The sequence below is a fragment of the Schistocerca nitens genome, chromosome 1 (assembly GCF_023898315.1).
Source record: "Schistocerca nitens isolate TAMUIC-IGC-003100 chromosome 1, iqSchNite1.1, whole genome shotgun sequence".
NCBI lineage: Eukaryota > Metazoa > Arthropoda > Insecta > Orthoptera > Acrididae > Schistocerca > Schistocerca nitens.
In genome coordinates, this window is record NC_064614.1 from 1,164,341,790 (window position 1) to 1,164,362,988 (window position 21,199).

Here is a 21,199-nt window from a genome sequence, read left to right on the forward strand (position 1 = left end):
AGGTTGGTTGGGTGGAATCACTGTAACTGCTAGATGGGAATCGTTCTTCTCCTTGAAATATGTCGTCGTGTGTTTATGGATTCGTTTCTCCTGCCAACGAGTCAAATATTTATTTTTCATTGTTTATTGAGATTTTCCTCCATATAAAGGCATACAACACACAATGCTACACAACATAACAAATACCCGGAAATTATTACATCTGTTATATAAGATCTTAATTTATGTTCACAGGATGTCCCTCCTGGTGTTACGATCTTGTATATATTCCCATTGTTAACTGTACATTTTGGAGCCATATGGTCATAGGGGGTCCTCTTCTCTTCCTTCCCTCTGGTTCCCATTTCAGGAACATTTTCGGTATCCTGGCTTCCTTCTCTCTTCTTACATGCTCCTACCACTGCAACTTCCTTCTGTCTATCGCTTCAGGTATTCTTTCTTCTACTTCCACTCTCTTTATTATTTCGTCGTTTCTTATTTTCTGTTTTCTGGAAATTTTTGCTGATTCTCCGGAAGTTCATTTCTACTGCTAGCAGTTCTGTTAGGTGTTTCGGATTAGTGGTCAACGTATATACGTAACTAGGTTCTCTAGCATCGATTTATATTCGGTTTATTATATTTCTGATGCATAAGATTGAGTTGAGTATCCCAGTGACCTTCCACTGCTAATTCCTTTATTAATTTCTACTTCTGATTTTCCCTCCATCTCTAAAATGGATCTCAAATAACAGAAATTATTGACCTTCTTCATTCTCTTTCCCTCTATGTACAAGTCATCTGCATCATTAGTGAGGTATTATGTTTTCTGATGAGTAATCTTCAATTCCCAGTTTCCGTATTCCATTGCTAACTGATTACACATATAATTTGCATCCTCCCCGTCTTGCGCTGTAACTACTTGATCATCAGCCAATAGTACGTGACGTAAATACGCTCATCTTTAATATCTAGCCCCATTCCATTGCTTTTACGAGACCTTCTCATATGATTTGTGTCTATGTAGATTTTAAGTAATGTTTTGAAATGGGGCAGCCTTGTAACACACCCTTGCTTGTTCTAAACTTCTGTGAAAGTATATTACCAAAATTTCATTTGACATATCTTATCTTCGTATTTTTGTTGTATTATTTTAATTAATGGGCCTCTTATGATCGCCATAAGTAATGTTCTCCAAAGTAGTTTTCGCAGGACAGTAACATATGCTTTTTCTAAATCTATGAAAATTAATATAAAGTTTCTTGATTTTTCACTATGTTTCTCTAAGATCTGTCGTAATGTGAAAATATGGTCTACGCATGTCCAGCAGCTGTGAAGTTACATTTTTCTTACTGGATTTTAAAATTTATTTCTAGCATATATTTAATTATTTCCTCAAAAATTCTCAGTAATGTGTTTATAACACAAATTCATCAATAGTTCGAGCAGCTATTGCAATCCACTTTCCTAAATACGGTACTAACATATCCTAGCTTTATTTCCTTGGGTAATGAAACTCCATGTAACATTTTATTGAATAACCGCTTTATTAGTTTCACGATTTAGTCAGTTAACAGAAGTAAACATTTTTCCTGCATACACCACTTCAAATAAAACATATTCAGTGTTATCACTGTTTATCTGCAGTGTAACAAACGTAAAAATTGAAAACAAAAATATGTTTTCGGATAGGGACTCGATTCCACGACCGTCAGATTATCGTTCTGTATTCTTTCCGGTGCAGGATTTTATGCACGAACTGATCTCTCGATTATGTCCCATAAATGTTTGATGAAATTCATGTTCGGCTATCTGGGTGGCCAAATGATTCCCTCGAATCGTCCAGACAGTGGCCAACACTTGTGGCCCAATGACATGACGCACTGTCATCCATAAAATATTGAGAACATGAAGTCCATGAATGGCTGCAGATGGTCTCCAAGTAACCGAACTATTTTCAGTCAATGATTGGTTCAGATGAACCAGAGTACCCAGTGCATTTCATGTAAATATATCTAATACCATTATGGAGCTACCATCAGCTTGCACAGTGCCTTGTTGACATCTTGGTCCACGACTTCGTAGGGTCGAGCCACACTCTAACCCCACCATTAGCTCTTAGCAACCGATATCGAGACTCATATGATCAGGCCACAGTTTTCCAGTCGTCTACGGCCAACTGATAAAGTCAGGAGCCCAGAAGAGGTGCTGCAGGCGATGTCGTGCTGTTAGCAAAGGCCGTGACGTTGGTCATCTACTACCGTAGTCCATTAACGCCACATTTCACCGAATTATTTTAACGGATAAGTTCGTCGTACGAGCCACATTGATTTCTGCGGTTATTTTACGCTATTACGCTTATCTATCTGTTAGCACAGACAACTCTATCCGAATGCCGATGCTCTCAGTCGTTAAGTGATGGTCGTCGGCCATTCCGGTGTCTACGGTGAGAGGTAATGTCAGAAATTGGGCATTCTCAGCACACTCTTGACTCTGTGGATCTCGAAATATTCAGAACCCCAATTATTTCCGAAATGGAATGCCCCATGCGTCTAGCTCCAATTACCACTGCGCGTTCAGAGTCTGTTAATTCCCATCGTGCGGTCATAATCATCACAAAGACCTTTTCACATGAATCACCTGAGTACAAACGGTAGCCCCACCATTGCACTGCCCTTTTATACGTTGTATACATGATACTAGAGCCATCTGTATAAGTGTATACCACTATCACATGACTTGTAACTTCCCTGTATAAGGCAGGTTAGGAGGCAAGTAATCACTTGTTCTGCGCCGCCTGAAGTGCTCAGTGTTTCTGCACTGTTTCGGCCACTATGTCGGCGATTGCTGCGCAAACACTGTCTCCACATACGCTTGCACCATAATTACTCTACCACGCAACATTTGCGGTTACACTCGTCTGTTGTCAGACGTTCCCGGAGGGGGGGGGGGGGGGGGAGGGGGGGGGGGGCTGTCCACTGGGGACCGAACGGCACAGTAACCCTGGGTTCGGTGTGGGGTGGCGGTGGGGTGAGTGGACTGCTGTCGCGTGTTGTGGGGTTGTGCTACGGTGGGGATGGAGCCTCTCCATCGTTTCTAGGTCCCCGGTTCAAGATAACTATTTTTGTTTTGGCGATGTAGTTGAATGCGAATTGCTGCAGAATACGCTCAAGCGTTCACCGATCCTTTGCAAAGTATAATCAAATGTAGACACAAAAATTCTCGTGCGTTAATGGAAGTTATCAAGATATATTCGTAAACTCTCACATAATGTATTAAACTCGCCAGACACACTGGAACACTTGCAACTTTCCTTAGAATGAATAAATCGACTTTTAGAAACGTATGTCCCTCCAGTATCAAATCGAATAGAAATGCAGTCGCCGGCCGCTGTGGCCGAGCGCTTCTAGGCGCTTCAGTCCGGAACCACGCTGCTGCTACGGTCGCAGGTTCGAATCCTGCCTCGTGCATGGATGTGTGTGATGTCTTTAGGTTAGTTAGGTTAAAGTAGTTCTATGTCCAGAGGACTGATGACCTCAAAATGTTAAGTCCCATAGTGCTTATACCCATTTGAACCATTTTTTGAGCAATGCGGCCGACTCTATTGTTTGTCTGCATGTATAAGAGCTACCGCACAACCTTTCTCTTGCGATTTTAAAGGAATAATTTGGTAAACAGCATTTGTACCTTCACTGTCTAACCTTTTAATATACTATTGTTCCATTGACGCCTATAATCATTAAGTTTCATCAACCTCTGCTTTAGCTTGTTGTCACTGATGACACTTCTGAAGAAAGAAGTTTAAAAGTCAGATGAAAATATATCTCCAATTCTGTTAAAATTCTAGGATAATCGTGTAACCCAGTGTGTCGTTAATAATCAACAGCTGCGAATGAAACTCACCAAATCATTTTATTTGTACACTTCATTTATCTTTGGCATATGAAAAAGTACAGCAACATTTCCATTTATATCTCTGTGCAGAGTGAGAGAGTGAATCTTCTCACTAGAAATATCCCTTGATTCATCAGTGATATTGACGTTGCCGAATATTTGCAAGGTTCTGCAAGTCGTCAATGTGTTTATAGTTTCAAATTTATGAAAGTGTTTTATTGGGTCAGTTCTGCTCCGCACCAAATCTGTACCATCGTTCTAGTAGAAAAAAAATTGATACATGTTTTTTTGTGGATAACAAGGCTGTGAACATATGATAGTCATCACTTTATAAACCATTTGAGACTACTCATTAGGGTTAAAATAAACATACGTAATCTATCTTTAACCATTAAAAGACAATTACATGTGGTGAAGAAGTTCACTGCTTCACTCTAAATGCGGATGCGAACAAAACTAGGATACACTATTTGCTGCAAACTATTTTCGTGTTTCTAAGATGAACAACAGGAACAAAATCCTTCGGTAAGTTTCCATTCCAATCTTTCAATGTTAAAAGTACGAATGGTTGCAGGATTCCGCCAAGACTGCAACACATTTGGCGATATTTTGTCTGAATCATTAACCATTTCTTATTTGAAGAAGCGTCGTCTGTTATGAGTATTGCCTACATTTCTCTTGTTGACTGGTTTAATTGTGTGTCTACTGCCAAATCACAGTATAAATTCACAAACTCACCTTGCAGTAGCTGTTGTGACAGAATCTTGAAACAGTGTCTTATTAAGCGAGCTAAAGGTGAAGAGAGGGAAAACTTCATCGTGAAGATTTGTTGTAACATAAGAGAAGAAATTTCACGTATATTTTTGTACTAGGGAATTCGCTTTTCACTAGCTATTAGTGAGTGGATAAAAAGTTGTAGCTTTGGCTATACCGCCGTAGATAAGAATATTCCATGTATAAACCACGTTGCAAAATATTTCCTCATAGTATGATGTCATCTGCCAAAATCTCGTTTCGGTATCTTGGACGGTTTGAGAGATACAGAGTATGTAACGAATATTTCATTCTCGGTCGTGTGTGGTCAGAAGTGAACGTGCTACATAAATTCCATTTTCTCGAGACTGGAGACTGCAAAAAGTAAATTAAATTAGCAGCAGCCGGCCTGAGTGGCCGAGCGGTTCTAGGCGCTACAGTCTGGAACCGCGCGATAGCTACGGTCGCAGGTTCGAATCCTGCCTCGGGCATGGATGTGTGTGATGTCCTTAGGTTAGTTAGGTTTAAGTAGTTCTAAGTCCTAGGGAACTCATGACCACAGCAGTTATGTCTCATAGTGCTCAGAGCCATTTGAACCATTTTCAAATTTGCAGCAACATATGGCGTAGTACGTACGAAAGGCAAAATCATAGCGACACATATTTTTATTGCACACTTTTTCGAGTTCCACGCAGCTTCTCACTTAAATGCGAATCTCAAAATACATATGACCATTAGCGAGATGATAGACACTTCACCATGAAGATGACATATAAAGCTATACGAAACGTAAAAATCCAATTTTTTATGGGATAGTTCCTCCAAAATCGTGTGAGAGAGGATGCAGAGCTAATGGAATACGTATCACGTTTTAGTCGTAACGGCACCGCAGAACTCTGCTACACACGACTGAATTCCGGACACTACAGCGTCGGATCATGTTCTGACGTCATCGAGCGTTCTGCCTGTTCGCTGCCATGCTGCACTCAGGCTGTAGTCTAAATCAACGTACAGAGAAGTTACGGTATGGAGCTGTTAGTGGGCACTGATTTACATCAATGGCGAACGATGAAATTTTGTACCTGACTGGGATTCGAACCCAGGTTTCCTGCTTACTAGCCAGATGCTCTGGCCACTGAACCATCCAGACACAGTGGTCATCCCAACAGCACGGACTAACCTAGCACGCCTCCCGTCAGCCCCAAATTCTCAGCTTATCTGCACACTACTAACATAGTGCCCCTGCCTGTTATCCTCATTAATCACAAGAGAACAGGCACCACATATGCAATTAAGGCGAGACCAGTCACTGATCCCTTCAGTGATGATGCAAACCACGCACGAACTCTTACGGGAATCGGCGAAATGCCGCCATTAATGAGAACAGTGAGCAGGGGCAGTGCTTTAATAGTGTGTGGACAAGTCTGAGAATTTGTGTGTGACGGGAGGCGTGCCATAGGTAGCCCGTAGAATTGCGCAGGCTATCGTGATTGGGTGGCTCAGCGATCAGAGCATCCGCCTACTAAGCAGGAGACCCAGGTTCCAGTCCTTGTTCCGAGCAAATTTCCAACTTCCCCTCTGATGTAAACCAGTGCCCACTAACAGCTACGTCTCGTCATTCCTCTGTTTCTTGATTGATAATGGCTGCAGGATCCAAATATGTAAGTAGCATACATCTCTATTTGAAGTGGAGAGTAGCAACAGTTTCTGTAGTGGACTGACAAGGCAGCCAGTCCACAGAGACGGGTAGCCGAAAGGGCACACGTACACACACGCCGACTGGCGCGAAGTCTGGAACAGGATACGTGATGAATGTGATAAAGAAAAGAACGTAGCTTTTAGAACACTTAACTTTTATATCGTCCTTTGGTATACAGAATTCTTGATGATACAAGAGAGACTCTTTAGATTCATGAAGTAACTAATGGCGCCTTGCTAGGTCGTAGCCATGGACTTAGCTGAAGGCTATTCTAACTGTCTCTCGGCAAATGAGAGAAAGGCTTCGTCAGTGTAGTCGCTAGCAAAGTCGTCGTACAACTGGGCGAGTGCTAGTCAGTCTCTCGAGACCTGCCGTGTGGTGGCGCTCGGTCTGCGATCACTGCCAGTGGCGACACGCGGGTCCGACATGTACTAATGGACCGCGGCCGATTTAAGCTACCACCTAGCAAGTGTGGTGTCTAGCGGTGACACCACAGTTTCCTATTTTAAAATGGTGGCCTTACTAAAATACGTCTGCGAGCACTGACTTGTGTTACGTTTGCTTTCCGTTGCACGCCTGTAAAAGCGTAGAGAGCGAGGCCTATCAGACCACAAAAGTGGCTATTGACTAGGCGTTACAAATCGTACTTTACTATTCATACACTGACATCTCAGCTTCAAAAACGATAACAAACTAGCAACATCAGACACACTCATTGTGAATCCACGTCACATTGATCAACTCGGGAAAATACTTGATCGTCGATCTATAGACCTATTCAACTGCAAGACTCAAATACAACATGTAGTACATAACACTAGACAATGACATTCCATTCTTGCAAGGGAACCTACCCATCGCACCCCCCTCAGATTTAGTTATAAGTTGGCACAGTGGATAGGCCTTGATAAACTGAACACAGATCAATTGAGAAAACAGGAAGAAGTTGTGTGGAACTGTGAAAAAATAAGCAAAATATACAAACTGAGTAGTCCATGGGCCACATAGGCAACATCATGGACTATGTGGGCTCAGGAGCGCCGTGGTCCCGTGGTAGCGTGAGCAGCTGCTGAACGAGAGGTCCTTGGTTCAAGTCTTCTCACCAGTGAAAATTTTACTTTCTTTATTTTTGCATAGTTATTATCTGTCCATTCGTTCATTGACGTCTCTGTTCACTGTAATAAGTTTAGTGTCTGTGTTTTGCGACCGCATCGCAAAACCGTGCGATTAGTAGACGAAAGGACGTGCCTCTCCAATGGGAACAGAAAACATTTGATCGCAAGGTCATAGGTCAACCGATTCCTCCACAGGAAAACACATCTGATATATTCTATACGACACTGGTGACGGCATGTGCGTCACATGACAGGAATATGTTGTCGACCCACCTAACTTGTACACTTGGCGAATGGGTAAAAGGATTCTTCTACCTTGCCCAATTTAGGTTTTCTTGTGGATGTGATAATCACTCACAAAAAAGTGATGAAAACATAAGAGTTTGTCACATAAACTGAAAATAAAAAATTAAACTTTTCACTCGATGGAAGATTTGAACCAAGGACCTTTCGTTCCGCAGCTGCTCATGTTACCACGAGACCATTGCGCTCCTGCGTTCCCAGTGTCCTTGATGTTGCATATCTGCCGATGAACTACTCAGTTTGTATATTTTGCTTATTTTTTCACAGTTCCACACAACGTCTTCCTGTTTTCTCAATTGATCTGTGTTCAGTTTTTCAAGGCCTATCCACTGTACCAACTTATAACTGAATCTGAGGGGGGTGCGATGGGGAGGTTCCCTTGTTAGTAAAAAATGCTCCGACACCATAGCCTTATATATCAACAATATCTTTATTAGAGCGATTATGGACTATGCTTCTCCACCACTACCCAAACTGAATCAACTGACAATCAAAAAAACTATTTACGATAGAACTATGTCCATCTAGTAGTATTATCAGACTGGACATCGACTACGACCCAGCAAGTATTACCCAATATAAACCCGACCTGCACCTGATTGCCAGCAGACCAAACAAGAAGAGCATCCCAGCGACAGTTCCAACACTAAATGAAAAACCGCTATGAATCTGCCTCCATGTCCTTGTCAACAAACAAGAATGCCACAGAGTTACACTCTGATATCAGGATTAGAGTAACTTTACAACTAAGTTGAAACAAACCGACACATAACATCTGCTGCAGTTGCTCGAACCAGAAGACACCAACAATTACAGTAGTGAAGAAGGACACAGGTAGGTAGAATAAAATTAATTTTGGTTTACAAAACTGCAAAACTCCTTTCAGATGAAATTCTCTTCAGAGAATGTCAGTCTGTGCCACACTGGAGCACATCGGTTTCAAAAACGTTGAATCAGCCACCTTTAGCAAAGTTAAAAAATAAATTAAAAATAAAAATAAATACGTAAAATTAAGGCATATAGTTTTGCTGGAATTGCTGAATTAACATTTTCTCTTATTTTTCCAGGAGTTGGAATTGAAAGATGCTCCGGGCCAGCTACACGCCGTAGAAGGCGATGTCAGCAGCGAGGAGAGCATTATTTCCGTCTTCAAATGGATTAAAGAAAACCTGGGAGGCGTCGATATTCTCATCAATAACGCTGGCGTTACGGCGGAAGCACCTCCGTCTTGTAAGCGGCGCTTATACGTCTACTGTAGAAAGTGCATACGTTTTAACACAAACACCAAAAGAAGTTTTACATCACCCCGGTTCCCAGAACTCCTGAAGATACACGTTGACTGTGCATATTATACGACAGAGATGTCACTAAATCAGCCCAAATATGTAAACAACCATGCATGAGCAGCGAGCGCCTTTTAGACGCAGAGGGTCCGACAGACGATCAGTTCCAGTCGTTCCACCAGGAACAGGTAGACGGCTCGTGTTGTCTGTGGTTCAACAATTCCTAGAGGGTAAATACCGCGGGTCGAACGCGTCCACATTGTGCCAGGAAGGGCTCTCATCAAGGGAAGTGTCGTCCATACGTCTCGGAGTGAACCAAAACGATGTTGTTCGGACTTGGAGGAGGTACAGAGAGACAGTAACTGTCGATGACATGCCTCGCTCAGACCGACCAAGGGCTACTACTGCTGTCGATGACCGATACCTACGGATTATGGCTCGGAGGAATCCTGACAGCAACGCCAACATGTTGAATAATGCTTTTCGTACAGCCAGAGGACGTCGTAATACGACTCAAACTGTGGGCAATAGGCTGCATGATGTGCAACTTCACTCCAGACGTCCATGGCGAGGTTCATCTTTGCAACCACGACACTATGCAGCGCGGTACATATGGGCTCAACAACATGCCGTATGGACCGGTCAGGATTGGCATCACGTTCTCCTCACCGGTGAGTGTCTCATATGCCTTCAACGAGACAATGGTCGGTGACGTGTTTGGAGGCAACCCTGTCAGGCTGGAAGCCTTACACCCACTGTCCAGCGAGTGCAGCAAAGTGGAGGTTCCCTGCTATTTTGGGGTGGCATTACTTGGGGCCGACGTATGCCGCTGGTGGTCATGGAAGGCGCCGTTACGGCTTTACTACACATGAATGCCGTCGCTCGACTGGTGTGGCCAGCATGTTCTCTAGACATGGACCCTATCTAACATGCCTGGGATAGATTGAAAAGGGTTGTTCATGGACGACGTGATCCACCAACCACTCTGAGGGATCTACGCCGAATCGCCGTTGAAGAGTGCGACAATCTGGATCAACAGTGCCTTGCATAACTTTTGGACAGTATGCCACCACGAATATAGGCATGCATCAATGCAAGAGGACGTGTTTTTTCCGGTGTGTACAGCAATCTGAACCACCACATCTGGAGGTCTCGCTGTATGGTGGTACAAGATGCAATGTGTGGCTTTTATGAGCAATAAAAAGCGCTGAAACGATGTTTATGTTGCTCTCTATTCCAATTTTCTGTACAGGTTTGGGAACTCTCGGAACCGAGGAGATGCTAACTTTTTTTGATGTGTGTAGTTTATTACTCACTGACGTTAGTTATTTATGTGTTGAGTCTTTGATGGTATTGGCCATAGTTACAATTAGTGCGCTCAAATAAAATTAATACACACATATCTGCAGAATGTAACGAAACACAAATTGGTAATATGATTGGTAAAATTACTTGTAAAGTATACTTACGCATTGTTTAAAAAGGATGCAGATGAGAAGTTCTCCTCTTTCTGCTTTGGAGTTGTTTCTTTGTCGAGCCGAATTGACAAGAATTCGACAGGCTTCCTGAGGAATTCCCTCTGCGGTGTCGATTGGTACTCCTCGGATAGCCTGCTCCATAGCGTACACAATCTCGGCGGTTTGCGGTGATGTAGGTATCGGCGCAAAGCCCTTGCTTGTCTCCAGTACTACTGTCACTTCGTCGTCCAGTGGTTGCCACGTAATGTTGATCGCACGTCGCCTATTTCATCTATCTCTACATGGTTAGTCGCAATTCACAATTAAGTGTCCGGCAGAGGGTCCATCTACCGTTCCACTCTCGAAAACCGAGCAGGAAAGATGAACATTTAAATCTTTCCGTGCGTGATCTGATTTCTCTTATTTTATTTTGGTGATCGTGTGTCCATATGCAGGTGGGCGTGAACAAAATATTTCCACACTATGAGGAGAAAGCTGGCGATCGAAATTTCATCAGAAGGTCCTGCTGCAGCGAGTGACGCCTTTGTTTTAATTACTGTAAAGTATCCGTGGAACTCTCTCATTTATTTCGCGATAATACAAAGCAAGCTGCCCCTTTTTGAACTTTTTCGATGTCCTCCGTCCATCCTATGTGATGCGGATCACGCACCGCACAGCAATATTCTAGAAGAGGGCGAACAAGTATAGTGAAAGCAGTCTCTTTAGTAAGCCTGTTACATCTTCTAAGTCTTCTGCCAATAAATCGCAATGTTTGGTTTCCTTTCCTCCCAACATTATCTATGTGATGGTTCCAATTTAGGTTATTCTTCACCGAAATCCCTAAGTATTTAATTGAATGTACAGCCTTTATATTTATGTGATTTTCATGTAGACTAACTGAAATTTAGCCGATTCTTTTTAATGTTCTCGTGGATGACTTCACACTTTTCATGTTTTAGAGTCAATTTACGTTTATTGCCCTATACAGATATCCTGCCTAAATTATTTTGCAACCCATTTTGACCATCTGATGACTTTATATGACGGTAAATGACATCATCTGCAAACAATCTGCTCTGATCAGGAACAACAGAGGGCATGTAACACTTGTTGGTGGGCCTTCAGATATTACTTCTGTTTTACTGACTTTTCGTCAGATATTATGAACTGTAACCTTTCTGACACGAAATCATGAATCCAGTCTCACAACTGAGACGATATTTTATAAGCACAAAATTTAATTAGAAGTCGCTTGTGAGTAGCGGTGTCAACATTCCTCCAGTGATCTAAAATTATAGAATCAGTTTGACGTCCCCTGTCGACAGCACTCATTACTTCGTGACAGTGAAGAGCTAGTTGTGCTTCACAAGAACGATATACTCTGAACCTATGTTGGTTATTTGTCAATGAATCGTTTACTTCGAGGTCATTCGTAAAGCTCGAGCAGCGTGTATGTTCCAAAATCCTACAACGTATCGGGGTCTGTACTTCATGCGACTGCTTAACTGGAAATCGAGGAAAGTAGGCGATTATTCTCTCGGTTGATTTCTTGTGCGTCCCGAACGACTACACCCAGGTGACTCTGTCGACCCATTCCCACGAGTCCGTAGAGAGTGTAGAGGATACAAGCATATGGAGCGCTAAGAGCTTTCGGGCGTTAACGACGGTCGAGTGAAGCCAATCCTTTTCCAGATTAAGGCTACGCTTTTCGTTTGGTTCAGTTAACTGCAGGAGTGCTGATGCGATGCACCACATTGTCGGACGGGTGTATGGTACCTTCATCTGGGTACCTTAGTAAAAATGCGAGGCAGCTTAGCACATGGACTTTCTGGTGTTGAAGCTTATCCAGCATTCTCACAAAGTGGCATACAGTACAGGTTGTGTGACCTGCCAAAGACTCACAATCAAAGCATGTGACAAGTAGTGATCAATACTGAGGTACAAACATAACCACCACTACGCTCGCAGGCTCGAATCCTGCCTCGGGCATGTATGTGTGTGATGTCCTTAGGTTAGTTAGGTTTAAGTAGTTCTAAGTTCTAGGGGACTGATGACCTCAGAAGTTAAGTCCCATAGTGCTCCGAGCCATTTCTGAAGAAACATAGCCCCTTCGTAAGCATCTGGCTTAGCTGTTGGATCCTCACTTCCGCGGGTGTAGACATCACATACTAAACTCAGGTTATTTCATCCACCAGCTAAAAGAGCAAAGGCTGGAAGAGTGCGAAATAATGACCATCTCGAATGTCATCTCGCTTTTCACTCGAACCATTTTGGAAGACTCCACGAAAGTAATCAACGAGAAGTTCTGCCCTGAGCAGACACTAGTTTTTATAAGTGTTTTGACATCGACTTATATTGTTTTCTGTTGTGTGTCCTGCAATTAATAGAAAATTTTATTTCCATTAAGGGAAGAAACAATACCTAACTTCACGTGCTTCTTGTGCCTGCTGAATGCAGATACACTGACAGCTTATTAATACTCGCAGAATACAGGCTAAGTATCGACTTTCTGTTATTCAGTATTGGTGCTCTCGAGATATGTCTTTGCAGTCTTTGTCGGTGTATTCCACTGATGAATACTTCTCGGGTTATCATCCGAGTGGTGGCGTCGTCTTGTCGCAACGTTTCAATGAGTTTCGTACCCATCATCTACTGGCGAAGTCTTCTTCAGTGATTCTCTTTAATTCTGCGGCCGAATTAAGGCAGACCAGCAGTGGGCGGCTGGTTAAATCATCGCTAACGGGGGCCGCTTTCTGGAGGTGTGGCGCTGTCCGCACTTTCCATATTAGCGTGTGGGCACCGCCTTCCTGATGCCATTTCGTGGCGCTGCGCTCGGCGGTGTGCAGTCGATGTTTTAGGACTGCACGTTTTCAGTGGACAATACTCTGAGCAGACCGATGTCGTAGCTATGGGCAGCTCTCTCTCGCCGTGTGTACCAAATCTGTTCATGAAAACAGAGCACTGGAAACCACTGAACTAAAACCTGTTTATTTATTTCTGTATGAAGACGACACTTTTGTTATTTGACCTCATGCACCAGAAAAACTACCAAATTTACCTAGAACATCTCAATTCCATCCATGAAAACACCCAATTTGCCATGAAAGTGGCAAAAGGTCGCAAACATCCTTCTCTTGACATCCTAATACAGCATACAGCCAATGGCTCGCTTGCCCTCAGTGTATACTGTAAGCCAACACGTACATATTTCATGCCTTCAGCTGCCACCATCCATCGCAGGAGAACAGTGTGCTCAACACTCTGGTATTCAGTTTGACTGTATTACTTTCGTAAAATAAGGAAGTACCGCCTTCAGTCACAATCAAGATTTTACTTCAATGCACTATGGATTTCGAGACTTGTTGGCTAATATTCAGCTGCTTCGACAGGCTACATCGTTCATTTGTCCGGATTTAAGTTAATTCAATGGTTAAAATGGCTCTAAGCACTATGGGACTTAACGTATGAGGTCATCAGTCCCCTAGACTTAGAACTACTTAAACCTAACTAACCTAAGGACATCATACACATCCATGCCCGAAGCAGGATTCGAACCTGCGACCGCAGCAACAGCCCGGTTCCGGAATGAAGCGCCTAGAACTGCTCGGCCACAGCGACCCGCGAAGTTAATTCTGGTATATTACAAAGCGGGGACATTTTGAATATAAGTTTACAAAATTAATACAAATCTAAATATAATGAAGAAATATGTTTACGCACATATCTGCATCTTTCATTCTGCAACATGTTTTTTAAACACAAGTCAAAACATATCAAAGTACTTCAAATATAAAGCCGCTGTTTTTCTACAAATATACAGGTGGTATTATTTCAAAGGAGATACAAAGCCATTATTTTGTTAGATACACATGCTGTCATTTACAAAAAGAATATTTGTGAATATGTTAAATGTGGACTATGTTATGAAATGGCTGGCTGCACTTTGTTTAGGAAAAAGTAAACTTTTGAAACTACTAAAAAATGTGGTTGCTAAACTCTATTAATTAATTCAACATTTTTTTCAGAAAATTTTTCTTTGACTGGAAACATGTTGAATGAACTGAGTTTAGTGGTCACAGTTCTTTCAGTAATTTCAAAAGTTTAGTTTTTCCTAAAAAAAAAATTCTTAGTAGACTAACCATTTGATAATATAACTCACATTTGACAAATGCACGAACATTCGTTTTGTAAATGATATTCTGGTTACTAATAACATAATGGCTTTGAATCTCCTTTGAAATAACAACAACTGCGTATTTGCAAAAATGCATCCTCTTTACATCTGAAATTCTTTGACTTGTTTTGACTTTTGCTTACAACATGTGCTGTAGAATGAAACGTGTATATATGTACATAAACAATTTTACTCATGGTGTTCTTCAAACCATGTATCAATCACTGGAAACAGTAAGTTATTTTTCGATTTCTATTAGTTTTGTAAACTTATACTCAAAATGTTCCCGCTTTGTTATTTGCCATTGTAATCCCTCCAGAGCCAAAATTAACCTCTTACATGCAGATAACATCGAACATTGCAGATCATGCTGCTGTTACATGAACGAGAAAGTCCCAGAATTAATTGCAAATTCGGAGATGAAAAAAAGAGAATAAAACAATGCAGCAGGAGGCGAACGAACTTCCTTCGACTCCCCACTTACACGTCTCTCACCGCAGCACCACAACTATCAGTTACAATTTCGAATATTATTAATGTTTGCCTTAAAATCCTAAGGACCTCTACAGCTGATATGTCCTTTTAATTATAACGAATTGTACCTAGAATGAATATGTGGTAAATCTTCATTGTGCCGGTGCCCTGAAACAACATATTTTAATAACAAGCTATAGGAAGAAAACAACCGAAATACGATAAACTCACCAATAAGTAACGAGCGAGCAATGTCATGTGACCGATTTTCAATTTCAGACGAACGCCAGTCGAAAGCGGCGTGGCTTCTTCATTTTAGTCACTCGTCATTTGTGGTTATTTTAAATGTGAAATAGTATGTGTGCGAACTTGCAAGGTACGGAGTTTCCCAATTTCTTTTCGAAATCATGACTAACATTTGCACAGTGTATAGTAATACGGATATCTCTCGTTTCATGTACATACTCCTCAAATATATTATTTATTTGTGGTTTTATTTGTTTGTGTTATATCCCAGCAGTGTTTACGTGAATATGTGATTTTATTACCTCAGGCTACGTTTCGAAATTTCCTTGCTCACTACCGTGTACCATGTCCCTTTATTTTGACTTCCGAAAAGATGGAGGAGGTTTGTCCAATTTGCTTCATTCTGGTCATGGTGTTGACTCTCTATGGTATTCTGTTTCTATGGTGCTGTCAGACAAGCAAAACGGCTTGAAATAACCGCAGAAATCAATGTGGGACCTACGAAGAATCTATTTGTTAGGACAGAGCGGCGATATTTGTCGTTAACGGGCTACGGCAGCAAACGACCGACACGAGTGCCCTTCCTGACAGCACGACATCGCCTGCAGCGCCTCTCCTGGGCTCTTGAGCATGCTGGTTGGATCCTAGACGACTGGTAATCCGTGGTCTGGTCATATGAGGCCGATTCCACTCCGTAAGAGCTGATGGTAGGCTTCGAGCGGGCGGGTTTTCACAAAATATGTGATGGAGTGTGGCCCTCAGCTACGTACCCTCCGACACGAAATATTAAAAGTTTTAGCTGGTTTCGTTGTCTAGGTGCTGGGGTACGTAGTTGCCGCACTACAAGCCAAATACTGCTGAGTCTACAGTATACAATATGAATAGACACATGAATCGAATTGTCGAAGGTTCCTATCACTCGGCAGTTGCGAATTTTGAACGTAACATAGACGATTACAAATGAAAGATTGCAATTAAATACACTACTGGCCATTAAAATGGCTACACCAAGAAGAAATGCAGATGATAAACGGATATTCATTGGACACATATATTATACTAGAACTGACATGTGATTACATTTTCACACAGTTTGGGTGCATAGATCCTGAGAAATCAGTATCCAGAACAACCACCTCTGGCCGTAATAACGGCCTTGATGCGCCTGGGCACTGAGTAAAAGAGAGATTGGATGGCGTGTACAGGTACAGCTGCCCATGCAGCTTCAACACGATACAACAGTTCAAGAGTAATGACTGGCGTATTGTGACGGGCCAGTTGCTCGGCCACCATTTACCAGACGTTTCCAGTTGATGAGAGATCTGGAGAATGTGCTGGCCAGGGCAGCAGCCGAACGTTTTCTGTATCCAGAAAGGCCCATACAGGACCTGCAACATGTGTTCGTGCATTTTCCTGCTGAAATGTAGGGTTTCGCAGGGCTCGAACAAAGGGTAGAGCCACGGGTCGTAACATATCTGAAATGTAACGTCCACTGTTCAAAGTGCCGTCAGTGCGCACAAGAGGTCACCGAGGCGTGTAACCAATGGTACCCCATACCATCAAGTCGGGTGATACGCCAATATGGCGATGACGAATACACACTTCCAATGTGCGTTCACAGCGATGTCGCCAAACACGGATGCGACCATCATGATGCTGTAAACAGAACCTGGATTCATCCGAAAAAATAAAGTTTTGCCATTCGTGCATCCAGGTTCGTCGTTGAGTACACCATCGCAGGCGGTCCTGTCTGCGATGCAGCGTCAAGGGTAACCGCAGCCATGGTCTCCGAGCTGATAGTCCATGCTGCTGCAAACGTCGTCTAACTGTTCGTTCAAACGTCCCCACCTGTTGACTCAGTGATCGAGACGTGGCTGCACGATCCGTTACAGCCATGCGGATAAGATGCCTGTCATCTCGACTGATAGTGATACGAGGCCGTTGGGATCCAGCACGGCGTTCCGTAGTACCCTCCTGAACCCACCGATTCCCAATTCTGCTAACAGTCATTGTATCTCTACTAACGCGAGCAGCAATGTAGCGATACAATAAACCGCAATCGCAGTAGGCTACAATCCGACCTTAATCAAAGTCGGAAACGTGATGGTACGCATTCCCTTCCTTACACGTCACATCACAACAACGTTTCACCAGGCAACGTCGGTCAACTGCTGTTTGTGTATGAGAAATCGGTTGGAAACGTCCCTCATGTCAGCACGTTGTAGGTGTCGCCACCGGCGCCAACCTTGTGTGAATGCTCTGAAAAGCTAATCATTTGCATATCACAGCATCTTCTTCCTGTCGGTTAAATTTCGCGTTTGTAGCACGTCATCTTCGTGGTGTAGCAATTTTAATGGCCAGTAGTGTAAAATCTGCAGGTACTAACTTATCGATTTTAAATGATGAGTACGATAGTAGAAGTACTTTTGAGAATGCGGTATATATCTGCAAAACACTTATTGGTGTCGATGGTCCAGCAATCAAATAAAATATAGGTTGAATAACAGGGAAACATTAGATTCCTACTGCACGTAATTAGTTATGAACGACAACATAGCTCGCGATATTCACTTCTAAACGTATGCTACGTCTTCACTATAGAAACCTCGGAAATCCCACTTGTTCACAAGTCGCCACTCCGAAGTATTTCTGTCTCTCGCGACCAAATGCAATCCACACCACACTGTCCAAGTCTCCCTCGCGACCTTGGGTCGCCCGCGCCCTACTGTCTCGCACTGTGCGTGACCTGTGCGACCGTCCCTCGCGCCGCACTGTTCCGAACTGCATCTCGTGTCCCCTGCCGTTCTCCCCAGAGCTCTTCTAGCGCTTCCATGCAGTCTCCCCATCCACGAGCGCTGTGATTGGCTAGAGCGCTCGCGCCCTGTATTCAAGCCAACGCACCCACACAGACATAATGAAACACACTGGAAATACTGGGTTTACATTTAAATAACTTGAAATTAAATAAATATTCCTACGACTGGACCATAAACACGCTCTAACACATATTATTAGGTACATAAACAAATTAAATAAACTTGTAGCAAAGGAATAGAACAAAAGGTAGGCCACAAGCCCAATGTCTCTGTGCTTTCTAAAACACAGTAAATATTTGACCTATTTCTTCATGAATAACATATGTTGTTGTTGTTGTTCTTGTTGTGGTCTTCAGTCCTGAGACTGGTTTGATGCAGCTCTCCATGCTACTCTATCCTGTGCAAGCTGCTTCATCTCCCAGTACGTATTGCAGCCTACATCCTTCTGAATCTGCTTAGTGTATTCATCTCTTGGTCTCCCTCTACGATTTTTACCCTCCACGCTGCCCTCCAATACTACATTGGTGAGCCCTTGATGCCTCAGAACATGTCCTACCAACCGATCCCTTCTTCTAGTCAAGTTGTGCCACAAACTCCTCTTCTCTCCAATTCTATTCAATACTTTCTCATTAGTTATGTGATCTACCCATCTAATCTTCAGCACTCTTCTGTAGCACCACATTTCGCAAGCTTCTATTCTCTTCTTGTCCGAACTATTTATCGTCCATGTTTCACTTCCATATATGCCTACACTCCATACAAATACTTTCAGAAACGACTTCCTGACACTAAAATCTATACTCGATGTTAACAAATTTCTCCTCTTCAGAAACGCTTTCCTTGCCATTGCCAGTCTACATTTTATATGCTCTCTACTTCGATCATAATCAGTTATTTTGCTCCCCAAATACCAAAACTCATTTGCTACTTTAAGTGTCTCATTTCCTAATCTAATTCCCTCAGCATCACCCGACTTACTTCGACTACATTCCATTATCCTCGTTTTGCTTTTGTTGATGTTCATCTTATATCCTCCTTTCAAGACACTGTCCATTCCGTTCAACTGCTCTTCCAAGTTCTTTGCTGTCTCTGACAGAATTACAATGTCAGAGGCGAAACTCAATGTTTTTATTTCTTCTCCATGGATTTTAATACCTACTCCGAATTTTTCTTTTGTTTCCTTTACTTCTTGCTCAATATACAGATTGAATAACATCGGGGAGAGGCTATAACCCTGTTTCACTCCCTTCCCAACCACTGCGTCCCTTTCACGACCCTCGACTCTTATAACTGCCATCTGGTTTCTGTACAAATTGTAAATAGCCTTTCGCTCCCTGTATTTTACCCCTGCCACCTTCAAAATTAGAAAGAGAGTATTCTACATGTTCATTCCACTCAACATTGTCAAAAGCTTTCTCGAAGTCTACAAATGCTAGAAACGTAGGTTTGCCTTTTCTTAATTTAGCTTCTAAGATAAGTCGTAGGGTCAGTATTGCCTCACGTCTTCCAATATTTCTAGGGAATCCAAACTGATATTCCCCGAGGTCGGCTTCTACCAGTTTTTCCATTCGTCTGTAAAGAATTTGCGTTAGTAATTTGCAGCTGTGACTTATTAAACTGATAGTTCAGTAATTTTCACATCTGTGAACACCTGCTTTCTTTGGGATTGGAATTATTATATTCTTCTTGAGTAACCTATATCGGATATAAACAAAGACATAGTTGAAGAAATATATAATCATTCTGCTACTGTTTTTTCGTGTAAGTGTGGAGTACTTAAGGTCTGATGCAGTCGATAGTAATCGGCCACTTTGACCTCCAAAAACTCATGTACTATTCAAGTGACATGCCTGTTATTCATACCAATTTACGTTTACACTCATAGCTTTCTAAAGACACGTCGATCGAAGGAATCGGATGAGCGGTTTAGATTTTGGAATTGTGTTTCTGGGAGTTACTTGTATAATTTACAGTCGGATACTAAACTTAAAACCAATAAAGGTATTGAAAATCTGATTACACCATGAGAATCGTCGTGCAAATATTGGCAATGTACATGTTTCTTTTTAAGGTGTCATGATTCCTCTGGCTACTATTAATTTCTATAAGAATTGTGAAATGTCTGCTATGATGGTTTCACAAAGTCCGCCATCTTTGGCACTCTCAGCATACAAGTCTCTTTCATCGACACAGCATCACCAAGGAATTCCCAGCGACGTTCTCGACCTGGACCACCCGCTGGGGCAACGCCTCATGTCTGCCTAACATTCGGCACCACGTGTTTGCTGCAGGGCTCTGGCTTGCCTAGTGGCTTGCCGAGTGGGCGTGCGACCACGCCAACTCCGAACTTAGAATATTTCCAGGGCGCCACAACTTGCCCGTTACCTCACAAGTGTGACGCAGAGCCGAAGAAGCTACGGACCCAAATCGTCAACAAGGCACAGTGCAAGTTGGTTGTGGCTATATAATGGTGTGGACAGTGTTCACATGGAATGGACTGGCTCCTCTGGTTCAACTGAACCGGTGATTGACTGGAAATAGTTTGTGGATGACATTGCACCGTGTCACTGGGCCACAACTGTTCGCACTTGCTTTGAAGAACATGCTCGACAGTTCGAGCGCATGAACAGACCACCCAAATCACCCGACATGAATCCAACTGAACATTTATGGCACATAGTCGAGAGCTCAGTTCGTACACAGAATCCTAGACTGGCAACACTTTCGCAGTTAAGGACGGCTTTAGAAACAGCATGACTCAGTATTTCTGCAGGGGACTTCCAACGACTTGTTGAGTCGATGCCACTGTGAGCTGCAGTACTACACTGAGCAAAAGGTAATCCGACACGATATTAGGAGGTATCCCATGACTTTTGCTACCTCAGTGTATATAGGGAATGCTTAGTGGACTCGGCGCTCATAATATAATACATCATAAATCACAAGGTGTCATATCTTTAGGCAGAATTTTTCGTGTCGTCATTCTCACTGGAATGATCCTTTACTGTA

At 42.6% G+C, this 21,199-nt stretch overlaps 1 protein-coding gene across 1 annotated transcript in view; it reads left to right on the top strand.

Moving 5' to 3' along the window:
* LOC126238872 (dehydrogenase/reductase SDR family member 11-like) overlaps positions 1 to 21,199 on the top strand; it is a 105,427-nt gene that overhangs the window by 16,475 nt on the left and 67,753 nt on the right. The window contains exon 2 of the mRNA XM_049947818.1: positions 8,808 to 8,970. Coding sequence (XP_049803775.1) covers positions 8,808 to 8,970 — 163 coding nt within the window. The remainder of the gene's footprint in view (positions 1 to 8,807; positions 8,971 to 21,199) is intronic.